This window comes from Lissotriton vulgaris, chromosome 2_1 (assembly GCF_964263255.1).
Source record: "Lissotriton vulgaris chromosome 2_1, aLisVul1.2, whole genome shotgun sequence".
NCBI lineage: Eukaryota > Metazoa > Chordata > Amphibia > Caudata > Salamandridae > Lissotriton > Lissotriton vulgaris.
The window spans coordinates 156,345,662-156,371,469 of NC_141687.1; the positions used below are offsets into that span (position 1 = coordinate 156,345,662).

At 45.1% G+C, this 25,808-nt stretch overlaps 1 protein-coding gene across 1 annotated transcript in view; it reads right to left on the reverse strand.

Moving 5' to 3' along the window:
- Positions 1 to 25,478, reverse strand: part of LOC147729734 (mitochondrial import inner membrane translocase subunit Tim22-like) — a 74,707-nt gene extending 49,229 nt beyond the window's left edge. Inside the window, exon 1 of the mRNA XM_086954618.1 lies at positions 25,153 to 25,478. Within this exon, the coding sequence (XP_086810744.1) occupies positions 25,153 to 25,372 (220 nt within the window). The 5' untranslated portion in view covers positions 25,373 to 25,478. The remainder of the gene's footprint in view (positions 1 to 25,152) is intronic.
- Positions 25,479 to 25,808: the final 330 nt, after the last annotated feature.

Here is a 25,808-nt window from a genome sequence, read left to right on the forward strand (position 1 = left end):
CTGAGTGTATTCCAACACCATCGGAATATGTATTGTATGTCTGTTTCAGGTATCTTTGTCCTCATACAGTAAGGATAATCTTTCCTGGTAAGTATTACTGTTTGAACAGATGCTACCCCTGATCAGGTAAGTAATAGTGAGGGAGAGAGGAGACTTGCAACCAAGGGACTAAGTTAGTACACCATCCCATAATATTATTGTAGTAGCAGACCCTTAGTGAAGAGACTTCCCCATATATATATATATATATGTATAGGTGTTCATAGGAATGTGGTCGTCGTTGATATGCGGCGTTAATGAGAGCACTGGGGGGTCGAACCAGTGTGTATACCCACTGGATTGTGGCTTGAGTAAATGAGAGCACTAGGTGGTCGAACTAGTGTGTAGTTTCGCAGGATTGCGAACAGTTTGGAAAAGGGAGCATTGGGTTCTGCAGGCCCGTGTGTAGACGCACCGGATTGTGTGTCATATCTGCCCTAGGGTAAAACGGTCTGGGTCAGGGTGGCCGCGAGACCAACTGATGTGAATAAGTGTGGTGTAGGGTATGGATATCCCTAGTAATCAGTGAGTATTCTTAGTATCCCTATAGATTTAGTGGTGTTCTTAATAATATGAGCTTGTATATTGCGAGTTCCCCATCCTCAGGTAGGTACCAGGTGCCTGGATAGAGGAGTCCTGAGGAGGGAAGGTGAGTACGTTCTGGCTGGGTTGGAGGGGCCCCTGGGGGCTGATCCCACCTACTCAGAAAATCCAGCCATTACAAATGGGATATGACATCGATTGGTGCATGTATCAAGAACAAGCATTTGCAATGCAATAGGTCTCGCATTAGGAAAGTTTGAGCTATTGGTATTGTAAATGACAAATTATTTATTTACTTGTTGGTTTTGAAAATAGCGAAATTAATAGCTTTGCCATTTACAATGCCAATAGTTTTAACTTTCGCAAATGTGAAACCTATAGCATTTGTAATGCAATATGTGTTGTATTTACGTGACTTAGATGTATTGATATTACAAATAAAAATGGCTTTTATTTTTTTAATACTTAACTAAATGTTATTGTAATTTATAATGGCAATAGCTTTTGTAAATGACTTTTCTGAAGATTATGTTCATTGTATTTTATTGTGACGAAAATCCAAGAACAGAAGTGAAATATTAACATTTTTTTGTGACATTTGTAATAAAGCTTGAAACATTGAGAGGACATATTTGAACCAGTTGTTGTTGAATAGTTGCACAGATTGATGCTGTGGTGGCGCAGAGTGATGTTGTGGTGGCGACGAGTGATGCTGTGGCGTTCAGTGATGCTGTGGTAGCGCATAGTGAGGTTGTGGTGCCCCTGAGTGATGCTGTGGTGGTGCTGAGTGATGCTATGGTGATGCGCTAGATAGAGGGAGGGTGATAGATAGAGGGAGGGCATTAGATAGATAGACAGATAGATAGAGTGATGGCGATAGATAGACAGATAACGTTATTTATGTTGCATTGAGTAGAGTGTAAGTATGAGGTGTGAAATTATATGGCACTGAGTGGTATTATGTGGAGTGTATTTACGTTGCATTGAGAAGAGTGTAGTTATGTGGCGTGTAATTATGTGGCACTGAGTGGTAATCTGGGGAGTGTATGTTGTATTCAGTAGAGTGTAATTTTGTGCAGTGTAATTATGTGGCACTGAGTGGTATTTGGAGTGTATGTTGCATTGAGTGCAGTGTTAGTATGTAGCATATAATTATGTGGCACTGTGTGGTATTATACGGAGTGTATTTATGTTGCATTGAGTAGAGTGTAATTATGTTGCATGTAGTTATGTGGCACTGACTTGTATTATGAGGAGTGCATGTTGTATTTAGTAGAGTGTAATAGTGTGGCGTGTAATTATGTGGCACTGAGTGGTATTGTTCGGAGTGTATGTTGCATTGAGTGCAGTGTAATTATGTAGCATATAATTATGAGACACTGACTAATATTGTGTGGAGTGTGTGTTGCATTCAGTAGAGTGTAATTATGTAGTGTGTAATTATGTGGCACTGAGTGGTATTTGGAGTGTATGTGCATAGAGTGCAGTGTCATTATGTTGCATATAACTATGTGACACTGAGTGATATTTGGAGTGTATGTTGCATTGAGTGCAGTGTAATTATGTGGTGTGTAATTATGTGGCACTGAGTGGTATTTGGAGTGTGTGTTGAATTGCATGCTATGTAATTATGTGGCATGTAATTATGTGGCACTGAGTGGTATTTGGAGTGTAGGTTGCATTGAGTGCAGTGAAATTATGTGGCGTGTAATTATGTGGCACTGAGTGGTATTTGGAGTGTATGTTGCATTGAATGCAGTGTAATTATGTGGCGTGTATTTATGTGACACTGAGTGGTATTTGGAATGTATGTTGCATTGATTGCAGTGTAATGATATGGCGTGTAATTATGTGGCACAGAGTGGTATTTGGAGTGTATGTGGCATTGAGTGCAGTGTAATTATGTGGTGTGTAATTATGTGGCACTGAGTGGAATTTGGAATGTATGTTGCATTGAGTGCTGTGTAATTATGTGGCGTGTAATTATGTGGCACTGAGTGGGATTTGGAGTGTATGTTTCATTGAGTGCAGTGTAATTATGTGGAGTGTAATTATGTGGTACTGAGTTGTATTTGGAGAGAATGTTGCATTGAGTGCAGTTTAATTATGTGGTGTGTAATTATGTGGCACTGAGTGGTATTGTGGTGAGTGTGTGTTGTATTCGGTAGAGTGAAATTGTGTGGCGTGGCTGGCTGGCTGGATGGATGATGGATGGATGAATGGACAGTGTAAGAGAGACTTCATACAGTGACTGAGAGCTTGGGAAGGACAGAGGAAGAGAAAACGTGTAATAAAGAGGGACGGAAAAACAGAAGATGAGTTAGAAACAGAAGAAAGCGAGAGAGAACAGAGAGAGAGAGAGAGGGAATGCTGAAGAGGGACATAGGGTGAACACGTAAGATTGATTGATAGAGAATGAGGGGCAAAGAAAATGAGTGAAAAAGAAAGGATGAATGGAGAGAGGGGGAGATAACAAAGGCAAAGAATGAGAGAGACTTAGAAGGAAAAGAGGAGGAGTGAGAGAAAGAGAAAAATACTAGAGAATGGGAGAAACACAAGGCAAAGGGAGAGTATAATAGATACAGCGAGAGTCAGAGAACATCTTGTTAGGTCATAAAAGAAAGATTGTATAAGACAATGAAAAAGCGTAAAAGAGAGTGCGGGAAAGAGATAGGGCATGGAGAGAAAGTAAAAGATATAACTGAAGAGATTTACATCCAAGTATCTGTCGGCCCTGAGACCCTTCCTTTGAAGGAAACAAGTTACACGTCCTCACCCACCCCCCCCTAAAACACGGAGAGACAGAGGTTTCCCGTGGAGTAGCCTTAGTGAGGTACTCCCCGAGTTTACTGAGAGGGAAGTTAAGCACGAGATTCACGAGGCTGGACATCAGCCCTGCTTTCATGAGTGCTTATGTTTTCACTCCTCTGTTTCCTGTTGCCACTGACCCATGTGCCCGATCCCAACCCCTGTCAAATTGCCTTCACATTCGAACATAGGCCAACTCTTAATACAAGGTTCATGATTAAACAAGCATTGGAAATGCAATAGGTCTCGCAGCATTAGAGTTAGTGCTTTTAGAATTGTTTATGGGTTTTTTTTGTAAATCTTTAGCATTTTTGTTTCCTGTAGCCAATGCTAAAGAATTACAAATAAAAAAAGCCATAAACAAATCTAAAAGCTCTAACTCAAATGCTCCGAGACCTATTGCACTGTGTGAGGGTGAGGGGTTGAGGGGTTGAGGGTGAGTGAGGGTGAGGGTGAGTGAGGGTGAGTGAGAGTGAGGGTGAGTGAGGGTGAAGGTGGGTGAGGGTGAGTGAGGGTGAGTGAGGGTGAGTGAGTGAGGGTGAGTGAGGGGTTGAGGGAGAGTGAGGGTGAGTGAGGGTGAGGGTGAGTGAGGGTGAGTGAGGGTGAGGGTGAGTGAGAGTGAGGGTGAGTGAGGGTGAGTGAGGGTGAGGGTGAGTGAGGGTGAGGGTGAGTGAGGGTGAGTGAGGGTGAGTTAGGGTGAGGGGTTGAGGGTGGGTGAGGGTGAGGGGTTGAGGGTGAGTGAGGGTGAGGGGTTGAGGGTGGGTGAGGGGTTGAGGGGTTGAGGGTGAGTGAGAGTGAGGGTGAGTGAGAGTGAGGGTGGGTGAGGGTGAGTGAGGGTGAGGGGTTGAGGGTGAGTGAGGGTGAGGGCGAGTGAGGTGTTGAGGGTGAGTGAGGGTGATGCTGAGGGGTTGAGGGTGAGTGAGGGTGAGGGGTTGAGGGTGAGTGAGGGTGAGGGATTGAGGGTGAGTGAGGGTGAGTGAGGGTGAGGGGTTGAGGGTGAGTGAGGGTGAGGGGTTGAGGGTGAGTGAGGGTGAGGGGTTGAGGGTGAGTGAGGGTGAGGGGTTGAGGGTGAGTGAGGGTGAGGGGTTGAGGGTGAGTGAGGGTGAGGGATTGAGGATGAGTGAGGGTGAGGGGTTGAGGGTGAGTGAGGGTGAGGGGTTGAGGTTGAGTGAGTGAGTGAGGGTGAGTGAGGGTGAGGGGTTGAGGGTGAGTGAGGGTGAGTGAGGGTGAGGGGTTGAGGGTGAGTGAGTGAGGGTGAGTGAGGGTGAGGGGTTGAGGTGTTGAGGGTGAGTGAGGGTGATTGAGGGTGAGGGGTTGAGGGTGAGTGAGTGAGGGTGAGTGAGGGTGAGTGAGTGAGGGTGAGGGGTTGAGGGTGAGTGAGGGTGAGGGTGAGTGAGGGTGAGTGAGGGTGAGGGTGAGTGAGGGTGAGTGAGGGTGAGGGTGAGTGAGGGTGAGGATGAGTGAGGGTGAGGATGAGTGAGGGTGAGGATGAGTGAGGGTGAGTGATGGTGAGGGTGAGTGATGGTGAGGGTGAGTGAGGGTGAGTGATGGTGAGGGTGAGTGAGGGTGAGTGAGGGTGAGTGAGGGTGAGGGTGAGTGAGGGTGAGGATGAGTGAGGGTGAGGATGAGTGAGGGTGAGGATGAGTGAGGGTGAGTGATGGTGAGGGTGAGTGATGGTGAGGGTGAGTGAGGGTGAGTGATGGTGAGGGTGAGTGAGGGTGAGTGAGGGTGAGTGAGGGTGAGTGAGGGTGAGGGTGAGTGAGGGTGATTGAGGGTGAGGGGTTGAGGGTGAGTGAGTGAGGGTGAGTGAGGGTGAGTGAGTGAGGGTGAGGGGTTGAGGGTGAGTGAGGGTGAGGGTGAGTGAGGGTGAGTGAGGGTGAGGGTGAGTGAGGGTGAGTGAGGGTGAGGGTGAGTGAGGGTGAGGATGAGTGAGGGTGAGGATGAGTGAGGGTGAGGATGAGTGAGGGTGAGTGATGGTGAGGGTGAGTGATGGTGAGGGTGAGTGAGGGTGAGTGATGGTGAGGGTGAGTGAGGGTGAGTGAGGGTGAGTGAGGGTGAGGGTGAGTGAGGGTGAGGATGAGTGAGGGTGAGGATGAGTGAGGGTGAGGATGAGTGAGGGTGAGTGATGGTGAGGGTGAGTGATGGTGAGGGTGAGTGAGGGTGAGTGATGGTGAGGGTGAGTGAGGGTGAGTGAGGGTGAGTGAGGGTGAGTGAGGGTGAGGGTGAGTGAGGGTGAGGGGTTGAGGGTGAGGGTGAGTGAGGGTGAGGGTGAGTGAGGGTGAGTGAGGGTGAGTGAGGGTGAGGATGAGTGAGGGTGAGTGATGGTGAGGGTGAGTGAGGGTGAGTGACGGTGAGGGTGAGTGAGGGTGAGGGTGAGTGAGGGTGAGGGTGAGTGAGGGTGAGGGTGAGTGAGGGTGAGGGTGAGGGGTTGAGGGTGGGTGAGGGGTTGAGGGTGAGTGAGGGTGGAGGGTGAGGGGGTGAGGGTGAGGGTGAGGGGGTGAGGCGTTGAGGGTGAGTGAGGGTGAGGGGTTGAGGGTGAGTGAGGATGAGTGAGAGTGAGGGGTTGAGGGTGAGGGGTTGAGGGTGAGGGGTTGAGGGTGAGTGAGGGTGAGGGTGAGGGTGAGTGAGGGTGGCTACGGTATGGGATGTCTCATATTAAAATTACGTGTGACCTGTGAAAACGTGAGTGAGATACCGGCATGCCATGTTCTCTTGTACAAGCGCTTTCGGGTGTTCAACAATGCCATAGTGGGCCGGTTCATGGCTACGTGTTGTATCATAAAAATAGTGCAAATGCTGATGTTTAAAAACGTCAAAGCCAAAGGAAAGTGCGATTTAATTTTAAAATCAAATAAGTAGAAAAAAATATATAATTAACAGCCATTAGGTTTAACACAGAACCAATGCAAGGAAAGGTGTATTTTAAAAGGAGAATAATGATGTTAAAAATCGAACACAACACATAAGGAGGTCCAAGCCCAACGAGCGTGTAATACAAAATAGCAGGTAGCCAAGCAAAACTATCAAAAGTCTATTGTCATTTAAATGAACCCCGGCTGATGCTAGAAAATGGCCAGGTGCTCGTGCTGTGATTTAGCGCTGGTATTGAGTTCCATGCTGAAAAAATCAGGGCGAATGGCGCACGCAGTGCACAAGACCACGTGACCATTCGAGTTGATTTTGCTTACGCTGAACTACATAATCTACTCCAGAAGCAGAACTCGGACCAGCGGCGGCTCGTGACAGCCTGGGTTACAAAATCGTGCCAAAAGTCCTCCTAGTGACCAGAAAACTGCACAAGGGGATGCCAAATCTCTTGAGCGCCAGTTTACATTTCTGGTGCTTCACAGGGGAAAAATTGCAGCACGCGGCGATTGGCAGAATTTGGCACCCCACATTTCAAGAGTAACGCATGGTAGGCCAAATTTCACCAATTTTGTGAGCGGAATTAAATTTGCCACCTGGGACTAGTGAAAACCAAATTTTGTAATGCACTGATCACTGTCAGCTAGTGATTATGATCACCAACTGTTTTGGGCTGACATTGCAATTATCCCTTGATTGTCATTTTCATAATGTATGTGTAACCTTGAGTCATGGATTTACTGCCGTATTTTTTACTCTATTATTTTGGGTAAAATAAACAAAAAAGAAGCCGGAGGGAAGAGAGGGGAGGGGGGAGGAGAGCGAAAGGATCGGAGACACGGCGACACGGCGGGTAAAATAAACAAAAAAGAAGCCGGAGGGAAGAGAGGGGAGGGGGGAGGAGAAATGCGACACGGCGGGAAGGAGTTATGCTGTAACGCACTTTATAACTAGCCAAAATGCAGGTAGTATGTTCTGAGTGATGACCTTCTGTTATGGTTCACTGTTGCATTCCCCTTCGTGCTAGCTGCTTTCTGGTCATAGCGGGAGCTCATCACATTGGTTTCTTTCAGGGGACCCCTACAAATGCTGGGGCTCCCCTGTTTGCTCATGTGCAGCTGCACATTGTAAGAAAATGAACAGAGGCTATACATTTAAACTCTAGGGCATGTACAAATGTTGATGACTTTATCGGGAAATGTGCTCAGATATTGGAGCACGTGATCATGGAAGTGATTTGGCATCTCTTTTGCAACTGTGGGAGGGGCAGTGAAGTTCATTCCAAGCGCGTGTTTCCTGGTGACTCAAAGGGAAAGTGATAGTGGATTTTTCTTAGTTACGGTCACTGGAAGTAGCATTTGAGAGCATTCTTTCTGACTTGCAGTTAGAGCGGCCGTAATACAGTAACAGGAAGGTAAGATAGAACCTCCTTTGTGTTTTAAACGGCACAATCTTGACGCGACATGCTACTGCTTGCAAATTCTTTTATTGATGATTTTTCTGTTCTATGTAAACTACGTGGTGCTTTTTACTTTTTGTAAAGTTTCTTTATCCAAGTTCGTGTTTTAACTTCTTAATCTGTGTACCAAACCTGTTTTTCACTAGCGCCTGAGCCGACGTTAGATTGGTTTTAATGGTCGCATACACTTAGTGATTTACTGCCGTATTTTTTACTCTATTATTTTGGGTAAAATAAACAAAAAAGAAGCCGGAGGGAAGAGAGGGGAGGGGGGAGGAGAGCGAAAGGATCGGAGACACGGCGACACAGCGGGTAAAATAAACAAAAAAAAAGCCGGAGGGAAGAGAGGGGAGGGGGGAGGAGAAATGCGACACGGCGGGAAGGGGAGGGGGCGGAGCGGCAGGCAGGCAGGCAGGGGAGGAGAGTAGGAGGAGGAGGGGGGAGGAGAGTAGAAACGGCGGGAGGGGGCGGAGCGGGTAAACAAAGACTGACATGCACGCGCCCGTGACTTTTAAGGTCAATGCGCATGCGCATAAGCTTAATGCGCATGCGCATTGACCTTAAAAGTCACGGGCACTGCAAGGAATCGCCACGATTCCTTGCAGTGTAGATAAAGAGTGGATAACTCGCAATACTCTCGCCTTGCTCGATGCGCATGCGCATCGACAGGCGAGACCTAAAACCTATTAATGTTAGGATGAGAAGTAAACAGTCGCAAATTGATCACTATGCATGGCTGACATTAGAGACACACAAACTTGAATACAAATTTATGTAGCCGCATATTTGCTCTCAACATATTACTTTTTTATCTATTCCTACATTCGAACAATTCTCCTTACCTATATGCAAAGAGCTGTGCGCGCCCTCTTTGGAGGTTTCAGATACCCTCCTATCGCCCGCCCCTTTCATTTGTGCTCCTTCGGGGATTCGGAAACGCTGCTTAACCTGGGTTTATACATGCAAGTCACACAGAAAAATCAATCATAAAGCAATAAAGAGGACTCCCGTTTTTCTCCCCTTGTAGGATCTTGTACAGCCTGACCGCTTCTCACTCAGGCAATCCACTTTGCTTTGTAATGAAATTGCAGCTAGTTTTTATTTTCCATTTAATTGCATGATTCTCTTTTTTAACACGGTGTGGTGCAAGCTTCTGGCGCACACACACACAGAAGATGGCACAGCACATGTATCCTTCCGTCAAATACAGTAACAGGTGGTGTCCAGGGTAGAGGCAGGGATCAGAGATCTGAAGCCATCACAGGTATCTTCCAGATGTCTGTGTCCGCTATAACAAGCAGCCAGGCTCCGCTTCCTCCACACATTTTCTGTTGCTTTCTGATAAGGGCTAAGGGCACCACTATAGGCAAGCACTGGGAAGTTCTACACAATCTGTCTCCGGCTGCAACATGGGGACTTCGCTCCCATCTGACATAAATCTTTCCAGGGGTTATGAAGTGAGCTGAGACACGATGTTACCACTGAGTGATGCCCAAGAAAAAGAGCTGTTTAATCTAGCAAATGTAAAAGAAATATAGACACTGCGAAACCAACTGACTTCATTTCTACTATAACTTTACATGTCTTCTTTGTTGAATATCACAGTTTCTCGCATATATTAGTTTTGAAATACAAACAGAAACAAGCGCAGTTAGTCACAAGACTATATTTTATTGGCTTGGCCCGCATTTTTATGTTAAAAGCAGTAAAAAAAAAAGATTCAATAACTTAATGAGCATTCGAAATCACCGCCGCAGCCCTGCTCCGTGTAAACCGGAAGTCAGGCACTTTTGGCCGAGACGGGGGCGGGGCCTGCAATCCAGCAGGAAGTTCCGCCCGCCGCCGCCGAGGAAGCAGTGAAGCCGGCCGACTCCGACCAGCGCTGCAGAGGAGACACGAAACACGCCGAAAGAGCCCGGTGAGTGGGAGGGGAGGGGGTCCAGGGCTAATGTGAAGGCCTGTGTGTATGCGTGTGTGCGTGCGTGTGTGTGTGTGCATGTGTGTGCGCATGCGTGACTGTGTGTGATTGAGAGAATGTGAGGCAGGGGATAGTGTGCCTGCGTGTGCATGCGCGCGCCTGTGTGTGTGTGCGTGCATGCAGAGGGGTGGGGGCTGCCTGTCTCTGTGTGTGAGCGAGGGCTTGCGCCTGTGTGTGTGTGTGCGTGCGTGCATGCAGAGGGGTGGGGGCTGCCTGTGTCTGTGTGAGAGCCAGGGCTTGCACCGCGCATGCGCAGGTATCAGACACGCGCTCCCGCGAGGAAAAACGCAGCTCGTAACAGATTGGTGTCCTCATTCCCAACTCATTCCCCATACGGGCGGCAAAAGGTCTGAAGCAGACACTCTCAATGCTCACGCATTGAGAGTAAGGTCTGCTCGACCTAAAAAACAGTGTATGTATCTCGAGGCAGCCCTAAGAAATGGATGCAAATATGAGAGAAATGCAACAACTACAGAGGCAACATCTGTGAACCACCAGCATTGCCGGCACAGCTGTCAAGGTTTACTGTTAAAAATCTGTATATGAGAATATGGTACTGCATGCAATGTATTATTGACTTTCATGCTATTTACCTTGGATCATTTACAATCTGTGACAGGATGCCAAGATATCACAGTAAACTTCCCCTGAGTGAAAAAAGGAAACCAGAAACGTAGAGGACTTGGAAAAGAGCTTGAAAGCAAGCACTACATGTACACTGTTAGCCATATATAAAGAATTATTCATAGTACCTGACTTTCCGTTGTGCAGTCAAAACAGGAAGTGATGAGTGTTTCCATCAAAGCCAACTAGCACACATAAGCTATTAATATGGAATATATCCAGGGTCTATATTTAATGGTGCTTGGCAGCAACCAAGAGCTGTGCCCAAAGTACCTGCGGCTGCCAGCGAGCCACCGTGAACCTCGTCTTCATGGTGGTTCACCTGCTTCACCACATCGCAAGACCCAAAGTGTTTCAAGGCTCCTATTGTAAGCCTACAACAACATCCAGGACCTTCACCCATCTTTGTGGACATTGGGTGAAGCCTCCATTGCCTTATGCAACTAAAGCCCACCTGTTTCAAGGACAGAGCTCATAGCAAGCACACCCCCTCTCAGAAGCAGGACTGAACACAAAGTATGATGCTGGTCCATGCCAGCCATCAAATGTCAACCCAGATCTGTGTTCCGGTGAGACTGAACCAATGGGGACTCTTGAACGGATGGCTAATGTACTTAGCAGGGATAATCTGCACCCAAGCCATGATACATGGCTAATAGACACCCTAAACCCTAATTGGACCTGCAGAGATTCACAGGGGAGGGAAGACAAGAAGGATAGGGTGTGCAGAATAAAAGGTGCAGTAGCCAAAGTGCCAGTGTTTTTACTAATGTATCTGCCATCAGTTCCTGTGCAGTACTGCGTTTTAAGTACTTAAAGTACTTGTTTTCATAGAGTGAAGCACTGGGTTGGGTAGGACAATCATGGACAAGTAGTTATCTTGCTACTGGGTGATTGCGGATTTCTGAGCTAGGTAAGTGCTAAAGGAGTTTTAATTTGCCAACTATGCAGAGCCAAAGTAGGATATATCCGAGGCAAACTATCTAAGCATACATAGCTGTGGCTCCGTAGCCACTGCATGCGCTGTGGCCTTCCCTGAACATGGCCTGGCATGTTGCCACTAGCCCAGAGAAGGGTAGAAATTCATACTGGATAGAAATTATATACAAAAATTCATACTCTATGTCCATTCAAACTTGCATGTTACGTTATGTATATTTGTTAAGTGATCTGTCACCGGTAAGGGTATCCGGGTGCTCAGCAGGTGTGTGTACCTAGCCCTGCTGATGATAGGTTGGTTAATTAAAAATCTAGATCCTCTGCTTCTTACAGAATTCAAGGACAAAGGAGGAGGTTCTGATTTGAAGTTGGAGGCTGTTTCATGCTTTAGGAGCAATGTAAGAGAACATCTGATCTGGCTCGGTGTATGCGTGTATGCGTGGAACGTGTGCAAAGAGTTGGTTGGCAGAAGAAGGTGGGTCAAAGTTCAGATAGGTGGGCCTAAGTTGTGTAGTGCCACGAATCTTGCACCCCGATTCTTGATTAAAATGTGTCTTTTCTATGCTTGGGTGTGCCTCGACTCCTGTATATCTACGGGGCAATCTTCATTAGAAGAGAATCTTTAATTGCATTTCTTTGGTGGACATACACACAGCTGCTGCCACTTGGCAGAGTACAAATGATTGGGCAGGCTGGGCATGTTCTTAAAAAGCAGGCAACACTTCTAAGCCACAGAAGCATGTATCATAACCTGGTTATTGGTTTTTGGGGGTCAAGAATCCATCATAAGGTACACAGTTAGCATGTGGTCTCTGCAAAATTGTCTTTTGAGCATCCAATTTAATACCTACAAGATAAGCTTTGTTCCCTGAATTTGGGTCTTAGTAGAGTGGAACAAGCCTGGAACTTGGCAGGCTAAAAGCCCAGGTTTGACAAACCAGTTGATGATAAATATCAAAACAAGACAATTAAAACTCTTCCATAAGCCCCGGAAGCGGTAAACAAGCCTTTCTAGTTAAGTATGGTTTCTTTCTATCCACCACACTTGGCTTAGGTGCATTAATTGGTTGGCATCTTGGTATTGTTTTTAGAATACGTGGCTACTACACATATGGGTTCTTTTTCTCATCTACACTTTTTCTGGAGCATTCTTCTGTTCTTTTCTGCTGGGTTACCGTACTAGTGTTTCACACATAGGCGTCCATGAAGTGTTATAAAAGTTGTTTGGGAGAGAAAAACCTATTAAATTGACTGCTTTCTCCATACAAAACACAAATCCTATTGTATGTTCTACACAACAGCAAAGTCCTGATTTAGAGTTACGAGGTTGGTTATAGAGAACACTTCAATTTATAGAGGAAATGCTCAATCTGGAGGAGAATCTAGCAAATGAATCTGTTCCACAAAATCTGTCATTAAGGTAACAAAAGCACTCAGATGTGAGCCTATAATAAAAAAGCATTAGAAATTAAATAGGTCTTGCATTTGCTAGCGATATTGGCATTGTAAATGGTAATGTCTTTTACCCATGTGTTTTGGAGTGTATGTATGTGGTGTGTAGTTGAATTATGTGGGTTGGATTTGAATGAGTTGTGGAATTGTGTGATCTCGAATTGTGCGCTGTGGATTTGTGTGGTGGCAATATGTGGTATAGCGTGCAATAGAATTATGTGGATAGTAATTATGTGGTCTTAAGTGTATTGGAACTATGTGGAGTGGAATTGAGTGTTCTGGAGTGCAATTATGTGGAATGGTATTTGAGTGTTATGTAGAGGAGTTAATTATGTTGTGTGCTGTTGAATTTTGGGTGCTATGCGCTAGGGATTGAAGAGCTATACAACTGATAGACACCAGATTATGCTGTCTGATGAAAGAATACATGTGTCTCTAGAAACATTTATGGACACATTTGAAGACTTTTTAATGCGCAGACAGAAGAAAGACAGTTGACACGATGCAAGTCAACAGCACTAAAATATTTTATGTGCGGCCACCTTGAAGCGGTTTCCGTAATAAACGTTACAAAAAAAGTAGCATGCACCACTACCCCCATTCTGCCATCGCTAAGCCGTTCCCTTAATAAATGTTACAAAAAAAGTAGCATGCACCACTACCCCCATTCTTCATGTTATTTATGACAATGAGGTACTGTTTGTAATAAACATGTTTTTGAAAATATACGTTATATTCCCTGCAGTATTGTAACTGAACAGTAATCATGGCGTGCCAAAGTAATATCTTAAAATTATTACCACGATAATCCAATAGGACAAAAAAAAAGTATTAGGAATATTTTCTCTTTCTTCAGTGCAGTTCGAATGGTGCAGCTAATACAAGGGTTTGGGGGCATGCCGGAGCAAAATCAGCATCAAAGAAAAGACAGCACATCCTAAGGAGGAAAGAGAAACTGGTGACTTTCTAAATACCCAGATTCCGTCCAGTAGTCACACGCAATCATTTTCACGTAGACACTGGCTTGATTAATGAGATAATAAAGCTCCTTTGTTAAGGAGATTTGAACCTTCTTTGGTGGAAAATATTAAACAATAAGTTCAAGGGTCCTGAATGGACCGGTGTGATACTGGAAGAATTTGAGAACCTAGATTTAAATGAAGAGACAGATGAAGAAGTAATTGCAGAACAGATTGACGAAGGGGAAGTGAGGCCTCCTTGGAAGTACTAAAGATTTTGATACATAACTAAAGAAAAGAAGAGCATTCTTCTTAGGTCAAAATGGCTAAAGACAGGGATGCTGAAAGAACAAAACAAAACTGTATAAAGAAATGCTGTAGGGCTTGCATATGTAGTATTCTATTAGTGATCCTTGTATGGCTATTTTTAACAATAGCAGTTCACTATCTATAAGAGACAAGAAGAATGACAGACACTAATGAAAAGACAGCTACTATGAAAGGAGATAGAGTAGAATTAGAAGCAACAGATGAGATAGACTTACATCACACATTACCAAATAATGACATCTTTAAATGTGTTTACAAAGTTATTGTTTCAAAGTTATTGTTTCAGTATGTAGACACAATGGAGATTAGTGATTGTTATGTTTGTATGAATTTACCAGCTTCAGTAGCAGAAGGAATCACATACCATCATTTGCCTTTAACCTACGGTATTTCATGTAGTATATTGTGGAGAAGTGTGGCTCAGGGGTTAGAGGCGGCAAACCTGGAAGCTGAGATCGGTCCTGGACCAGGGTTCAATTCCCTGCCTCGGCGGGTCTTGGGATCAAAAATTCCACAGACTCGATAACTCTCGCTCCGGTGCCTACTCGACTCACGGGTTCACACTCCGCGACTCTGGGCAATAGCTTGCTTAATCTCCACTACGGCCCCTCGCGGCGGGATGCCTGGCTTTCACCTTGTGGATACCCTGCTGGGGTTATCTCACAGGGGAATACCAGGACGGATTCCCAAAGCAAGCACCGCGAGACCCCTTTGGGGTGATACGTGCGCTATATAAGTAACCACGTTTACGCTTTTTTTTTATATTGTTAAGTTTATTTTATAGAACAGGAAAACTTCAATATTGTTATTCAAATATTGATGTAGTATTTACAGAAATTCCTATTCGAAAGAATATGAATCCAGTGCTTATTAGCGTAGACGCACAGTTTATGGGTGAATTTTTCTTAACAATGAAGTCACTAGATATAAAAAAAAAAGGCACATAAGAATAACCTAACATGCTCATTACGTGAAGAAGAGAAAGTGTTTTTGAATTTAGTTGAAGAAAGAAGACAGAATTGCCAAAAGAAAAGCTACTGAACAGAAACCCCATATTCCACCATGGGCTGAGAAAAAGGGAATTTATACAGCTAGCAAAGCTCATGCTTCGATGTTCCTAGACTTTACGAAGACAGGGATGACTTGCCTCCATAGATTAAAGACTGACTATAATAACGCATTTATTGGTTCCAGTGAATGTGAACATAACTTCCTAATTCTAGGAGGTTGGGGACTAAAAGGGGAAACAGATCCAGTATTTCCTGGAGTTTACTACGTGTGTGGGAATAAGGCTTACTATAAGCTGCCTGCACGGTGGTACGGGAGTTGCTACTTCGGAATAGTATTTCCGAAGATATATCATGTGAAGAGAATCACTGGAAACAATGAAAACACCAATGAACTAACACGAAGAAAGAGAGCTAGTTTTTCAGAATTAATAGGTGGCATATTTAGTGCATTGATACCTTCAGTGGGGGTGGTTTTAAATTCACACAGAATCTGTCAATTGTCAACAGTAGTTGATCGTCTTTTGACCGATACTGCTGGAGAAATCTTGATCATTAATACAAAAATGGTTGCAATTAGGTCTATGGTTTTTCAAAATCGACTTGCGCTTGATATAATATTAGCAAAAGAAGGGGGAGTTTGTAAAATGTTTACATACCCGATAAAAATAAAGAAATTTAAGGTTATATTAGGAATATTACAAAACTTCAAGAAAAATTTAAACAACTGGAGGTTGACAATGTATGGGAGAGACTAACAAAGAGTATTTCCTCAATAGGGACTTGGTTTGCTCATCTTGGGAAGGGTATAATAGGTCAAATAATCTTTCCATTAGTTGGTATAACAATAATAGTTTTAACAATAGTACTATGGTTTAAGTGTTGCACAAATAAATTGAGAAGAAGAAGATATGAAGTAAATGGAAAGGGAAAGAAAAGAAAATATGAAGAGATACAGCTAGAAGAAATGAAGGGAAAATGATATGAAAGAATGAAAGACTTGAAGAATAAAGATGAGAACAAGAACGAAAAAGGGAAAGAAAATGAGATGTTAAAGTTGGCATCTGATTGGGATGGGTGATTTTTGTGATGGCTCAAAATGGCCATCAGAGAGGGGATTGATGGAGCAAGGACTCGTAAAAAAGAGACTTACTCGGAAGCAATCCTCTCATATAACTTCAAATAGTGTACTAATTACGTATTGTGTAAAACTAATACTCACCACATTGAACATCAAAGACAGAGAAGCTTACCTACGTGTTTACTAATAAGTAACTCGAGCGAAATTCTAAAATGGCTGCTAACGAGAAATCTTTATTGCGCATACGTCAGCTGCATCTACGCTGTATTACGAGCTGTCGCTTGGAGGGAATTTCTTGAGCATGAGTAGATGCTATTAAGATGGGGGCTTGGAAGCTCACATGCTTAGCCTCTCCTTTGCTGAAATTAACACAAGCTAGTTTACTAATGCGGGGAAAGAATTAATAAATGAAAGGGGATTAGAGTAGAGATCGGTGGTATACAGTGAAACCATTTCTTTTTAAATTAACATTTGTCTTTTTGAGTCTTAATAGTGTGTATTTTGGGCCTTACGTGTGAGTCTAGAGTCTGTTGACCACCTGACTACCGCGTATGCCAAGTGAAATTGAGCCGGAAGATTGACGAGACTCTTGAACGCTATCCAAAGATGCAAATGATACATACCCTGGGAACTAACATCGAAGACTCCTGAATGAATGGACATGCATAAAAATGTAACATTTGTTTCTAATAAGATGTGCATAAGGGTGGGAATAAAGATTTCTGAATAAAAATGAAGGGGTTGAATTTATGAACGATCGACTAATAGACTAAGATAAAACAAGCATTTACAATGCAATGGTCTCGGCAATATTAAAGGTAGAGCTATTGGCATTGCTCATGACATTTTTTTTGGGGTGTTTTTTTTTAAAAATCATAAATAAATAGCATTGTCATTTACATTGCCAATAGCGTAATTGTTAAATAAATGGCCTTGTCATTTACAATGCCAACAGCTTAATCGCTCGCAAATGCATGACCTATTGCATTTTACACCCACACAGAGCCACACACGCAAAGCCACCCACACACAGTCACCCACACACTCTGCACTCTGCACTCTGCACTCTGCACTCTGCACTCTGCACTCTGCACTCTGCACTCTGCACTCTGCACTCTGCACTCTGCACTCTGCACTCTGCACTCTGCACTCTGCACTCTGCACTCTGAATCTGCACTCTGAATCTGCACTCTGCACTCTGAATCTGCACTCTGCACTCTGAATCTGCACTCTGCACTCTGCACTCTGAATCTGCACTCTGAATCTGCACTCTGAATCTGCACTCTGAATCTGCACTCTGAATCTGCACTCTGAATCTGCACTCTGAATCTGCACTCTGAATCTGCACTCTGAATCTGCACTCTGAATCTGCACTCTGCACTCTGAATCTGCACTCTGCACTCTGAATCTGCACTCTGAATCTGCACTCTTTATGCACGGATTAGTTCATAATGGCGAACCACACCTGATTGGAAGTGGGGCCCACTGCTCAATCTGCATACGTTAATGGCGGGCTCAGTGAGAGAGCCGGAAAGACCCTCCCCCTAATAGATGCCCATCTGCCTGGGAAAGGCCGCTCAACCCCCCACTGGCGGCATCTGAGACAGCCCAAATTGGCCACCACCCTGGCCAAAAGGCAGCTTATGGCTTCATCTCAGACACAAGCCCATTCCAGAGTGCCTGCCTTACCAATCGCCCCAGTTTTGCAAGTGAGCTGTGGGAACACATTTTTTTCCAGTTGTATTCAGCACAAACTCGACCCGAAGATATTGGAGCGCTTTCCATCAGCATCAGTTACATAAGTACACAAGAACACATTTTTTTGTAGGCATCACGGCAAAATTAAAATGATTTGCCCAGAATCACAGGACCTCGAACCCACGCCAAAACTCGAACCCTTTTCCCTAGTTGCAAAGTTGGCAGCTCTGGACATAACGCACATCTCTCACCAGGGACCAACGGGAGCAGAAAAAAGGCCAGGCTTTCAAAATTAAAGTGCCCACAATAGCGAATCTAATAGCAAAAAAAAGCGTCCCACGTGAAAATCGGGCAGTTTTGAACTTATAGAGACACGTTGTGTAAGTGTTGGTAGTGTACCCCTGCCACTCCACTCCACTCAGCTGTCAAAACAAGTCATTGTTTAGTTTTTTCACGCTGGTGAGGTAATTATCCGTTCAAGAAGGGAATGTTTTATACACGCATGCATGATTGCGTATTTTACTTTTTCATGCTGGGCCACTGAACAGTAAGCACATTTGAGCTTCGCCCTGGGGGTGGTTAATTATTTCACTGACGGTCGGGGACGGTAAGGTCTTCAGCGGGAGGGGGGCGGGAACGGCCACACACTGACAGCAGGGGGGAGCGGGAACAGACACACACGGACATAAGGCAAACACAAAGCACTCACGCAAAAAGCCGTCATTTTAAAGTCACCCTTGGTTCATTTGGTATTCACCGCCGTCCATTACTACCAACTAATGTGGCATGAATGTAAATGTATAGTGCGAGAGAAAGCTACGGGAGGAAGCCCTAACTCACGTCGCTGTTTTGACAGAAGCTGTTAACTTTAAGCCTCGCGACAAATAGTTTGCACTGCCGAGAAACGCCAGAGAGCAACAACTTAATGGAAGCTGAAGGGTTAGTCTGCGTTATTTATTTGTTGCGCGTTTCGTTTTAACAGGATAAATGACCCCAGCGGAGGCGCCGTTCAGCACCAGCGGAGCCCCGAGTCAAACACATGCACGACTGTGAGCCATTATAATCAACAGGCGGGCGCGAGGCATCGTCCCGCCATTTCACCATTACAGGATGAACATTCCACCAGGATAGAAATGCAATAATTTGCCTCAGCAATTTGGATTGCCAGGGGAATGCGTTTCAGTTCAGAGTCGACGCTCAGAAGTACAAGAAACTAGAGGAGGGGGCAGCGGGGGGGGGGGCGGGGGTGGGCTTAAAGAAAGGGGCTGCCGACTGCCATGGTGTTGTTTGACCCGCCGCGTGCCTGCCTGTGTGCTGCCCGAGCTCGGCCGACTCTGCTCCGCTGGTGACCTGTCCTCCGCACCACAATGCCTGGCTGGTGAGGGACCGAAGGCACAGATGATGAAACCCGGGTCCTCGCAAGCTGCCCCTGCTGCCTCTACACTGGGTGAGTTGTCTGGAGCCAGGCTGCTCGGTGGGGGCCAGGAGCACAACACCTGTAGCTCGGCAATTACGTGCAGCTCCTGGCGGAGCTCATTATTTTAAAACTTCAGCCTTGCCGTGGCCTAATCACGATTACGAATGCGGGAGGGAGGGGTGGGGGCCGGGGAGCGGCAGAGCACGACGGAGGAGAGCTGCAGCAGAGGGAGGGGGGGGGAGGGGAGGCGAGAGCACGACGGAGGAGGGCAGAGGGAGGGGGGAGGCGAGCGGAGCCAAGCAGCTCCTAAAAGCAGCAGGGAAGGGGGGCGAGCAGCTATGAAAACACGACCACATCTCTCCGAGGCAAGGAGACAATGCCTCGGAGAAACGCACGGCCATTTTCGGATTCGGGGGCGTGTTTTGGCGCCCTGAGTGACAGACAACGTCACAGGGCTAAAGAATGCAAAAAATCACGCCCCCGAATCCGAAAAAGACGGAGCTTCTTTGGAGGGACGGCTCTCTCCTTCAATGGCTGGCCTCCTTTTAGGAAGCCAGCCAATGGGAGATGAGACGAAAAGGGAGGTGGGATAAAGGAGCCAATCTAAGTAGCATTAATTCTCCTGACTTCCGGTCTTGGCCTTTGGCCAAGCCTACAGTCCCTCGACCTAAAAATAAGCATGGTGTGATGACCATCCCTCCTTGCCTGTCCAATCAGAGTTTCTATTTTTACGATATTGAAACATTAATGGGTGGTACATGAATCTTGAAGAGTATAATTGAGGCAGACTTAGTTAGAGAGACTGAGATTTGCTGAATGCTGCAGAGCTCGAGATGCTGTTGGAGTGACAAGAGATGCTGATGAAGAATCGAATGCAGAACCATCTATCCTAAATTAATTTACTTAGAAGAAGATCGTGGAAGAATCTCGAGGAGAAAGAGCGTGTTAGAGAGGGGTGCTACGCAAGCGTTGGTGGTAGGGATGTTATCTATCCTGTCCGGATTCCTGTCCTGAAGCCTCTGTCGCCTGATCTTTCCCGAGGAATCCTTCCCAGCTCCTTGGCCAGGAGGTTGGTTTCCACACCCTCCTAGGTAACTATTATTTCTGTGTATGTGCGAATATTCTTTTCTCTCTACCCTCTACTTTCTGAGCATAAGTCATCGCAAGGTATAAAAGTATGTGTTTGATGACTGATTAATTGAATCTTCCTTCCTATGAGTGACAGAGACTGTACTGTATTTTGTAAGGGGTTCACATGAAATTAATTCAGATAAAGATTTAAAATACTTCCAGAGTCTGTGGTCATTTATAAATGTAAGAAGATTATTTTATGTCATTTCACCATCAACTAGTTCAACTAATGGTCCATTGACCAGAGGAAAGAACTTCTTGATCAGTGAAAGATTAGTTGAGAATAAGAAGTGACTAATCTTGAAATGGAAGAAACTCATGAACTTTGACTCCAGCAGTTATTGCCAGGTTGTGTGAGTGTGTTTATGGGCCCAGATGAGTATATGGTATTGGAGTACCTATTACTGGTGAGCCGCTGGATCAGCATTATAGCCTATCATATTGACATTGCCAGGGCAAGGAAAAAAAAGAAAAAATGATTGATTTGTTTTAGCTTTCACGCAAGTGATAAAGCACTGAATGTGACAAAGAGGGTGACGGATGAAAGAGGTTTCCAGATGCAAAATAGTCCCAATAGTTCCTCATGCATTCCAATTTAAAGCACTTCATGGAAGGTAAAATTATACACCAAATTGCAAATAGCACTCCTTCTCTTGATGGAGCCAATGTAAGCTAGATCCATATTGTAAAGAACTTGTAGCAATACCTCACCTCACGTAGCTACGGTATCAAGAAAGAATCAAGAAAAACAAATGCATCTCCGACCCCCATTCAGCACTACAAGAATGAACTAGAAACTCATATTCGATATTTTTGTCACAACACACTACCCAACGCCGTCCCCATTTCGCTCCCCACCTCCCACAAAAAAACTACTGTATTAATGTTTCCCCAGAATTATGTAAATGGCATAACATGACTGCTTGTATGCTAGTTGTTCATTAAATTGAAGTGCTGTCCATCGAGGTCACTCTTACATGCTAGATCATAAGTCTTCAAACTGTGGGGCGCACCCCTCTGGGGGGGCGCAGCATCCCTCCAGGGAGGGGGTGGGAGGGGGGCGCGCACTTCACCGTCTATTATTGCTTTCAGGCGCCAGTCCTGTCTCTCAGCCCGGGCTGCTGCAGCCCAACTGCTGGGGGCTCGGCTGAGAGTGTCTGGAGTCGCAGGTCTTTAAAGGCCAGAGGCGCAACCATTTCAGAGGTGGTGGCGAGTGGGAGGGGGGCTAATTCTTCCAGCAATAGGAAGAGTGGAGATTCAGGGACTCAGCCAGGACTTGGGAGTTACACCCTCAGTGTTGCCTATGGAGCCTGGCAAGTGAGAGAAGAGTAGAGCCGGGAGTTGCAATTCTTTCACTTTGGTTTAAGGTCGGGCTCGGTTTCAGGTAATTTTTGTGCATGACGCGCAATGTATTTCAGCATGTTTCAAACCCACACACCTCTGATTTTGATATTTTTTCGGCGTATAGTTCAGAAGTTGGTTGTTACATCGAGCTGTCCCCAGCAGTTTGACATTGCAGTCACTGCTCCACTCGAAAGTCATTACTTCAGGGTTTTTTTTAATCCATAACTGTAAGAAGGTGCCAACGGTGACACACACTTACGGATTGCATATTTTTTTCACAGATTCATTTTTTCCTGTAGTTGTGTCGCCTACATTTTTTACTTGAGTTTCACCGTTTGTTACAGCCCTCCAGTAAGTTGTTAAGCGAGGTGCACGCAGGTTTAGTGCAGGTTTGCATGCAGTCTCAGTGGCTTATGAGTGATGTGTTCACAGTGCTTTAGATAGAGGACACACTCACTGCTTCTTTTCACAAATTCGGGCATGGTGCACAAAATTACAGCTCTACTTTCTTGGTATTGCCTTGGGTTAAATACATATAGGGTCTGTGCTGGCACTCCTGGACATGGTAAACGATGCATCTTAAAGGATTTAAATATCAGCATTCTATATATGGTATGTTTATGTATGTTTCTTTATTCCTACAGTGTCCCCTGAAGAAGGGATTTGAGTTTAATCCCAAAATGCATTGGGCATGGCTATGTAACTTTGGAACACCACTGAAGTCATTATTTGTTGAAGTTTTTGTAGTTAAATGCAATGATCTTATGTTGCACATGTTGACAATTTTTATTTAAATGAACAACAAATAAACATTTCTGTGATGCTGGAATAAGTACTTTCGGATAATTATGAAGTTTAAATTGATTTGATTAGCACTGGAGATTTCATTGCTGATTAAGAATGTGAAATATAAATACATTAATCCACGCTGTGCATCCAGCACACTGGTGGTTTTCCACCAGAATTCTGTTCAGCCTGGGCTGACACATACGACGGGTGGGTTTTGGGGCAGGGGGGTGAGGGCACTGAAGCCCTATGAGCCCTATGGGCGTTGCGCACCTGATGTGAAAGCAATTGTATCCCCAGGTCTTAGTCAGAAGCCCCTTTATGGGCGGCACCCTTCTCTGGTCAAAATATACCACTGGGTCCAGCAGCTACCTCATCCCTCTGGTCTTCGCAACTGCAACTTGTCAGAGTATGGCTTTGTTCCGGATTTCTCTTAACTCTGATCCACACTTTGAGGACCCGCCTGCACCCAGAGGGTGTGTCTGAACTGCGACCCTTTGCAGGTCGAAACTGGTCAGACAGGCGGTCCTGTACGTTTTTTAAGGCCTTTGACATGGCTGCCGCCACCGATTCAGATACTGTCAATTCACACATGATAAAATCCGTGTCCATAACATACCTTACTGTTGTGTCTTGTCTCAGTACCGATGCTCTTCAGCCATGTCTGTTTGGATGTGAGTGACAAAGGAGGACTACGGATTATCAGTGTTCAGCAATGCAACCAGACCCCACGGTCCAAGCTGCTGTTGAAACTTGCAGGGAGGGCAGAGATTGAAATGGGACAGCTCACAGGGGAGACTGCCCACTAGAGCTCTCCTCAATCCATGTGACGTCTAAAACCGGAAGCATGGCCTTCTGCTGCAACATGTGCTGAAGCGATCAGTGTTAGGGCCAGCCCTGGCTAGGAGTCTTAGCCCCCCCCCCCTGAAGTTCAGGTCTAGTTGCGCCCTATGTTGCTTCCCACGACTGAAGTACGTTTCACTGCAAGGAGTTTACAATGGTTGTATCCTTCCTGAAGATTCCATGCTGTGGCAGGTAAGAGTGAAGAGCTTTTTGTATTATTTTTTTAAAGCCTTGGTCCTTTCCCCTTCATCCCAATACTAGTAGGAACGTTGTATGTTTCTAGGAGGAGCAGATTTGGCATTAATGCCATAGGTGTTGACTTTGGTTCTGGGACCCGGGTTCGAGTCCTGGTATCGGATTAACATCTTGCGATCCTTTGGCAAAATCACTTAATTTACCAGTGACTTACGAGAAAGGAATTTGACCTTGATTAAAGTCACTGGTGCTTGTATAACATGTTCCAATCCATAGAGCTGAATCCACAAACCTAATATAACAAATATTGTCAAGTATACCTACCATCTGTCCTCGCTTCTTTCGTAGACCAAATTTAAATGTTTTCTTGTGCAGCTATTTCTGAAGCTTTGGAAGGCGATCTTCTTTATAAGCCAACTTTGCTAACAAATTGACTCTTGATGCTGCTAGAGAATAAATATGTATATATCCACTTGAATCACATATCACGTGTATGATGTAAATGTCCCCTAGGACTTCTTGGAAAACTGTGGCTGGCCTCCTTCTGACATGGCAACACCTGGCCATACTCCACATAATCATGGATTTTTTAATTGTGTCAGAAAGCATGTTTTGTGGAACTTCTTTTTTTTCTGATATCTTGTTTAGGGGCAAGGATGTGGCACAACAGCCAGAGATGATGGCTCTAGAGCTGGAAAACCAGGTTCAATTCTTGATGTCTGCTCAACATCCAGTGATTCTGGGCAAATCACAATCTCCCTGTGCTTACGAAAAATGAATGTGTGCTTGTGTAATGTAAAAGATGCTCCTGTAAAGCGCTATATAAAACTGAAAAACATATTACAACATTTTGTGAGCACTCCTGTTTCCAGGCACTGCTCAAGACTGGAAGTGGAGCACAACCTAAGGATAGCAGAAGCAAGTATCCATCCACACATTGTCTCTAGAGAAAAACATGCACTCCCACACCTGTGTTTTGGGAGTGTTTTTGCTAATCTATCCTAAATTTTGTGTTTTAGGTGAAAAATAACGCACCAATGAATTTTTTTGTGCTAATTGTTTTTTTTTCATTTGAACTTTAGAACAAGCACATGCACTACAAAAACTTCAGTTTACTAAACACTCTTTATTTAATATTATTTGCCCTATACAACCTGGGCTCTGCAGGAGGGAATGGCCATCAATGATACAGAGTACCAGCTTCCAGGACTTTTTTTATCAGGTGGTGGTGACGGTGGGGGGCTCGACTTGTAAAAAGGTTTCGATGGAGGTCCCGACTGACAAAAGTTTGAAGACCTCTGTGCTAGAGCATAGCCACGGCCAGTTGGTGAGTGCAGGTCATGGTCCTGATCTGGGTGTCCAGGTGGAGGTAAGCAGCACTTGCTGTCCAGACGTATGTTGGCGTCCATAGTGCAAAACGCCCTGATGTTTATTTAGGCTCAAGGTTCTGCCAGTCCAATGGAAAGAAGGATCCCCCAGGGCTTGAGGCACACGTTTTCACTGGGGTCATGGACATCGGGGCACCAGGACATTGTGCCCATACTTTGGCAAAATGTCCTGTGGATGTTAGTGTACTCTGCGTTTACTGACTAGTGTCTCTATTCAAGCATGCATTCGGACCCAGCATCACTCCCTCCTCTTCTGTCATACTCACCGCCAACACAGGCCAGGGCTGCCTTGAACCCGCAGCTTTCCATAACTCGCTCCATACGTCGCTGCTCGGGACTCTGCTGCTGATTAGGGAATCCGGCCACACCCATCGGGTGCAGCGGTCGTGGGCCTCGCCGCTCACCCACCAGCTGCTCGAGAAGCATGCTGTACTGTAAATCCTCTTCAGTGGCTGCAGTGCCACCCGGCTTCACGGGGGCCGCCATCACTGTAGCTTTAGAAATTGACAAGGGACTACAAGGACGCGCTCACACTAACACGGAAGGATTTCCTCCACTTTGGACTGTCTGCCACCTACAGCAGCCCGGCGGCAACGTCAGGCCTCATAGACAGCGAAGAAGTACTACCACCGACGGCAATTGAATGACTAAAACATTAGAAAGATGCTGTACCTCACGAATGGCCAACTGCGATATAAAATATTATTTTTTAGTGAGAAACTTCTCCGAGCACTCCGTAGCTTTTTTTTTTAATATATGCCCTATTTTTAGCATTGTAGTGGTGCCAAAAGTGCGTATTTTCTATTGAAGTAACGTTTTTCCGAGCAATGACAGTACTTCAAAATAGCCAATAGAAAATAAATTCTATTTCAGGACAGGAGGCTCCGATTATGCTTAGTCTCATTTCTTTACTGACACATAG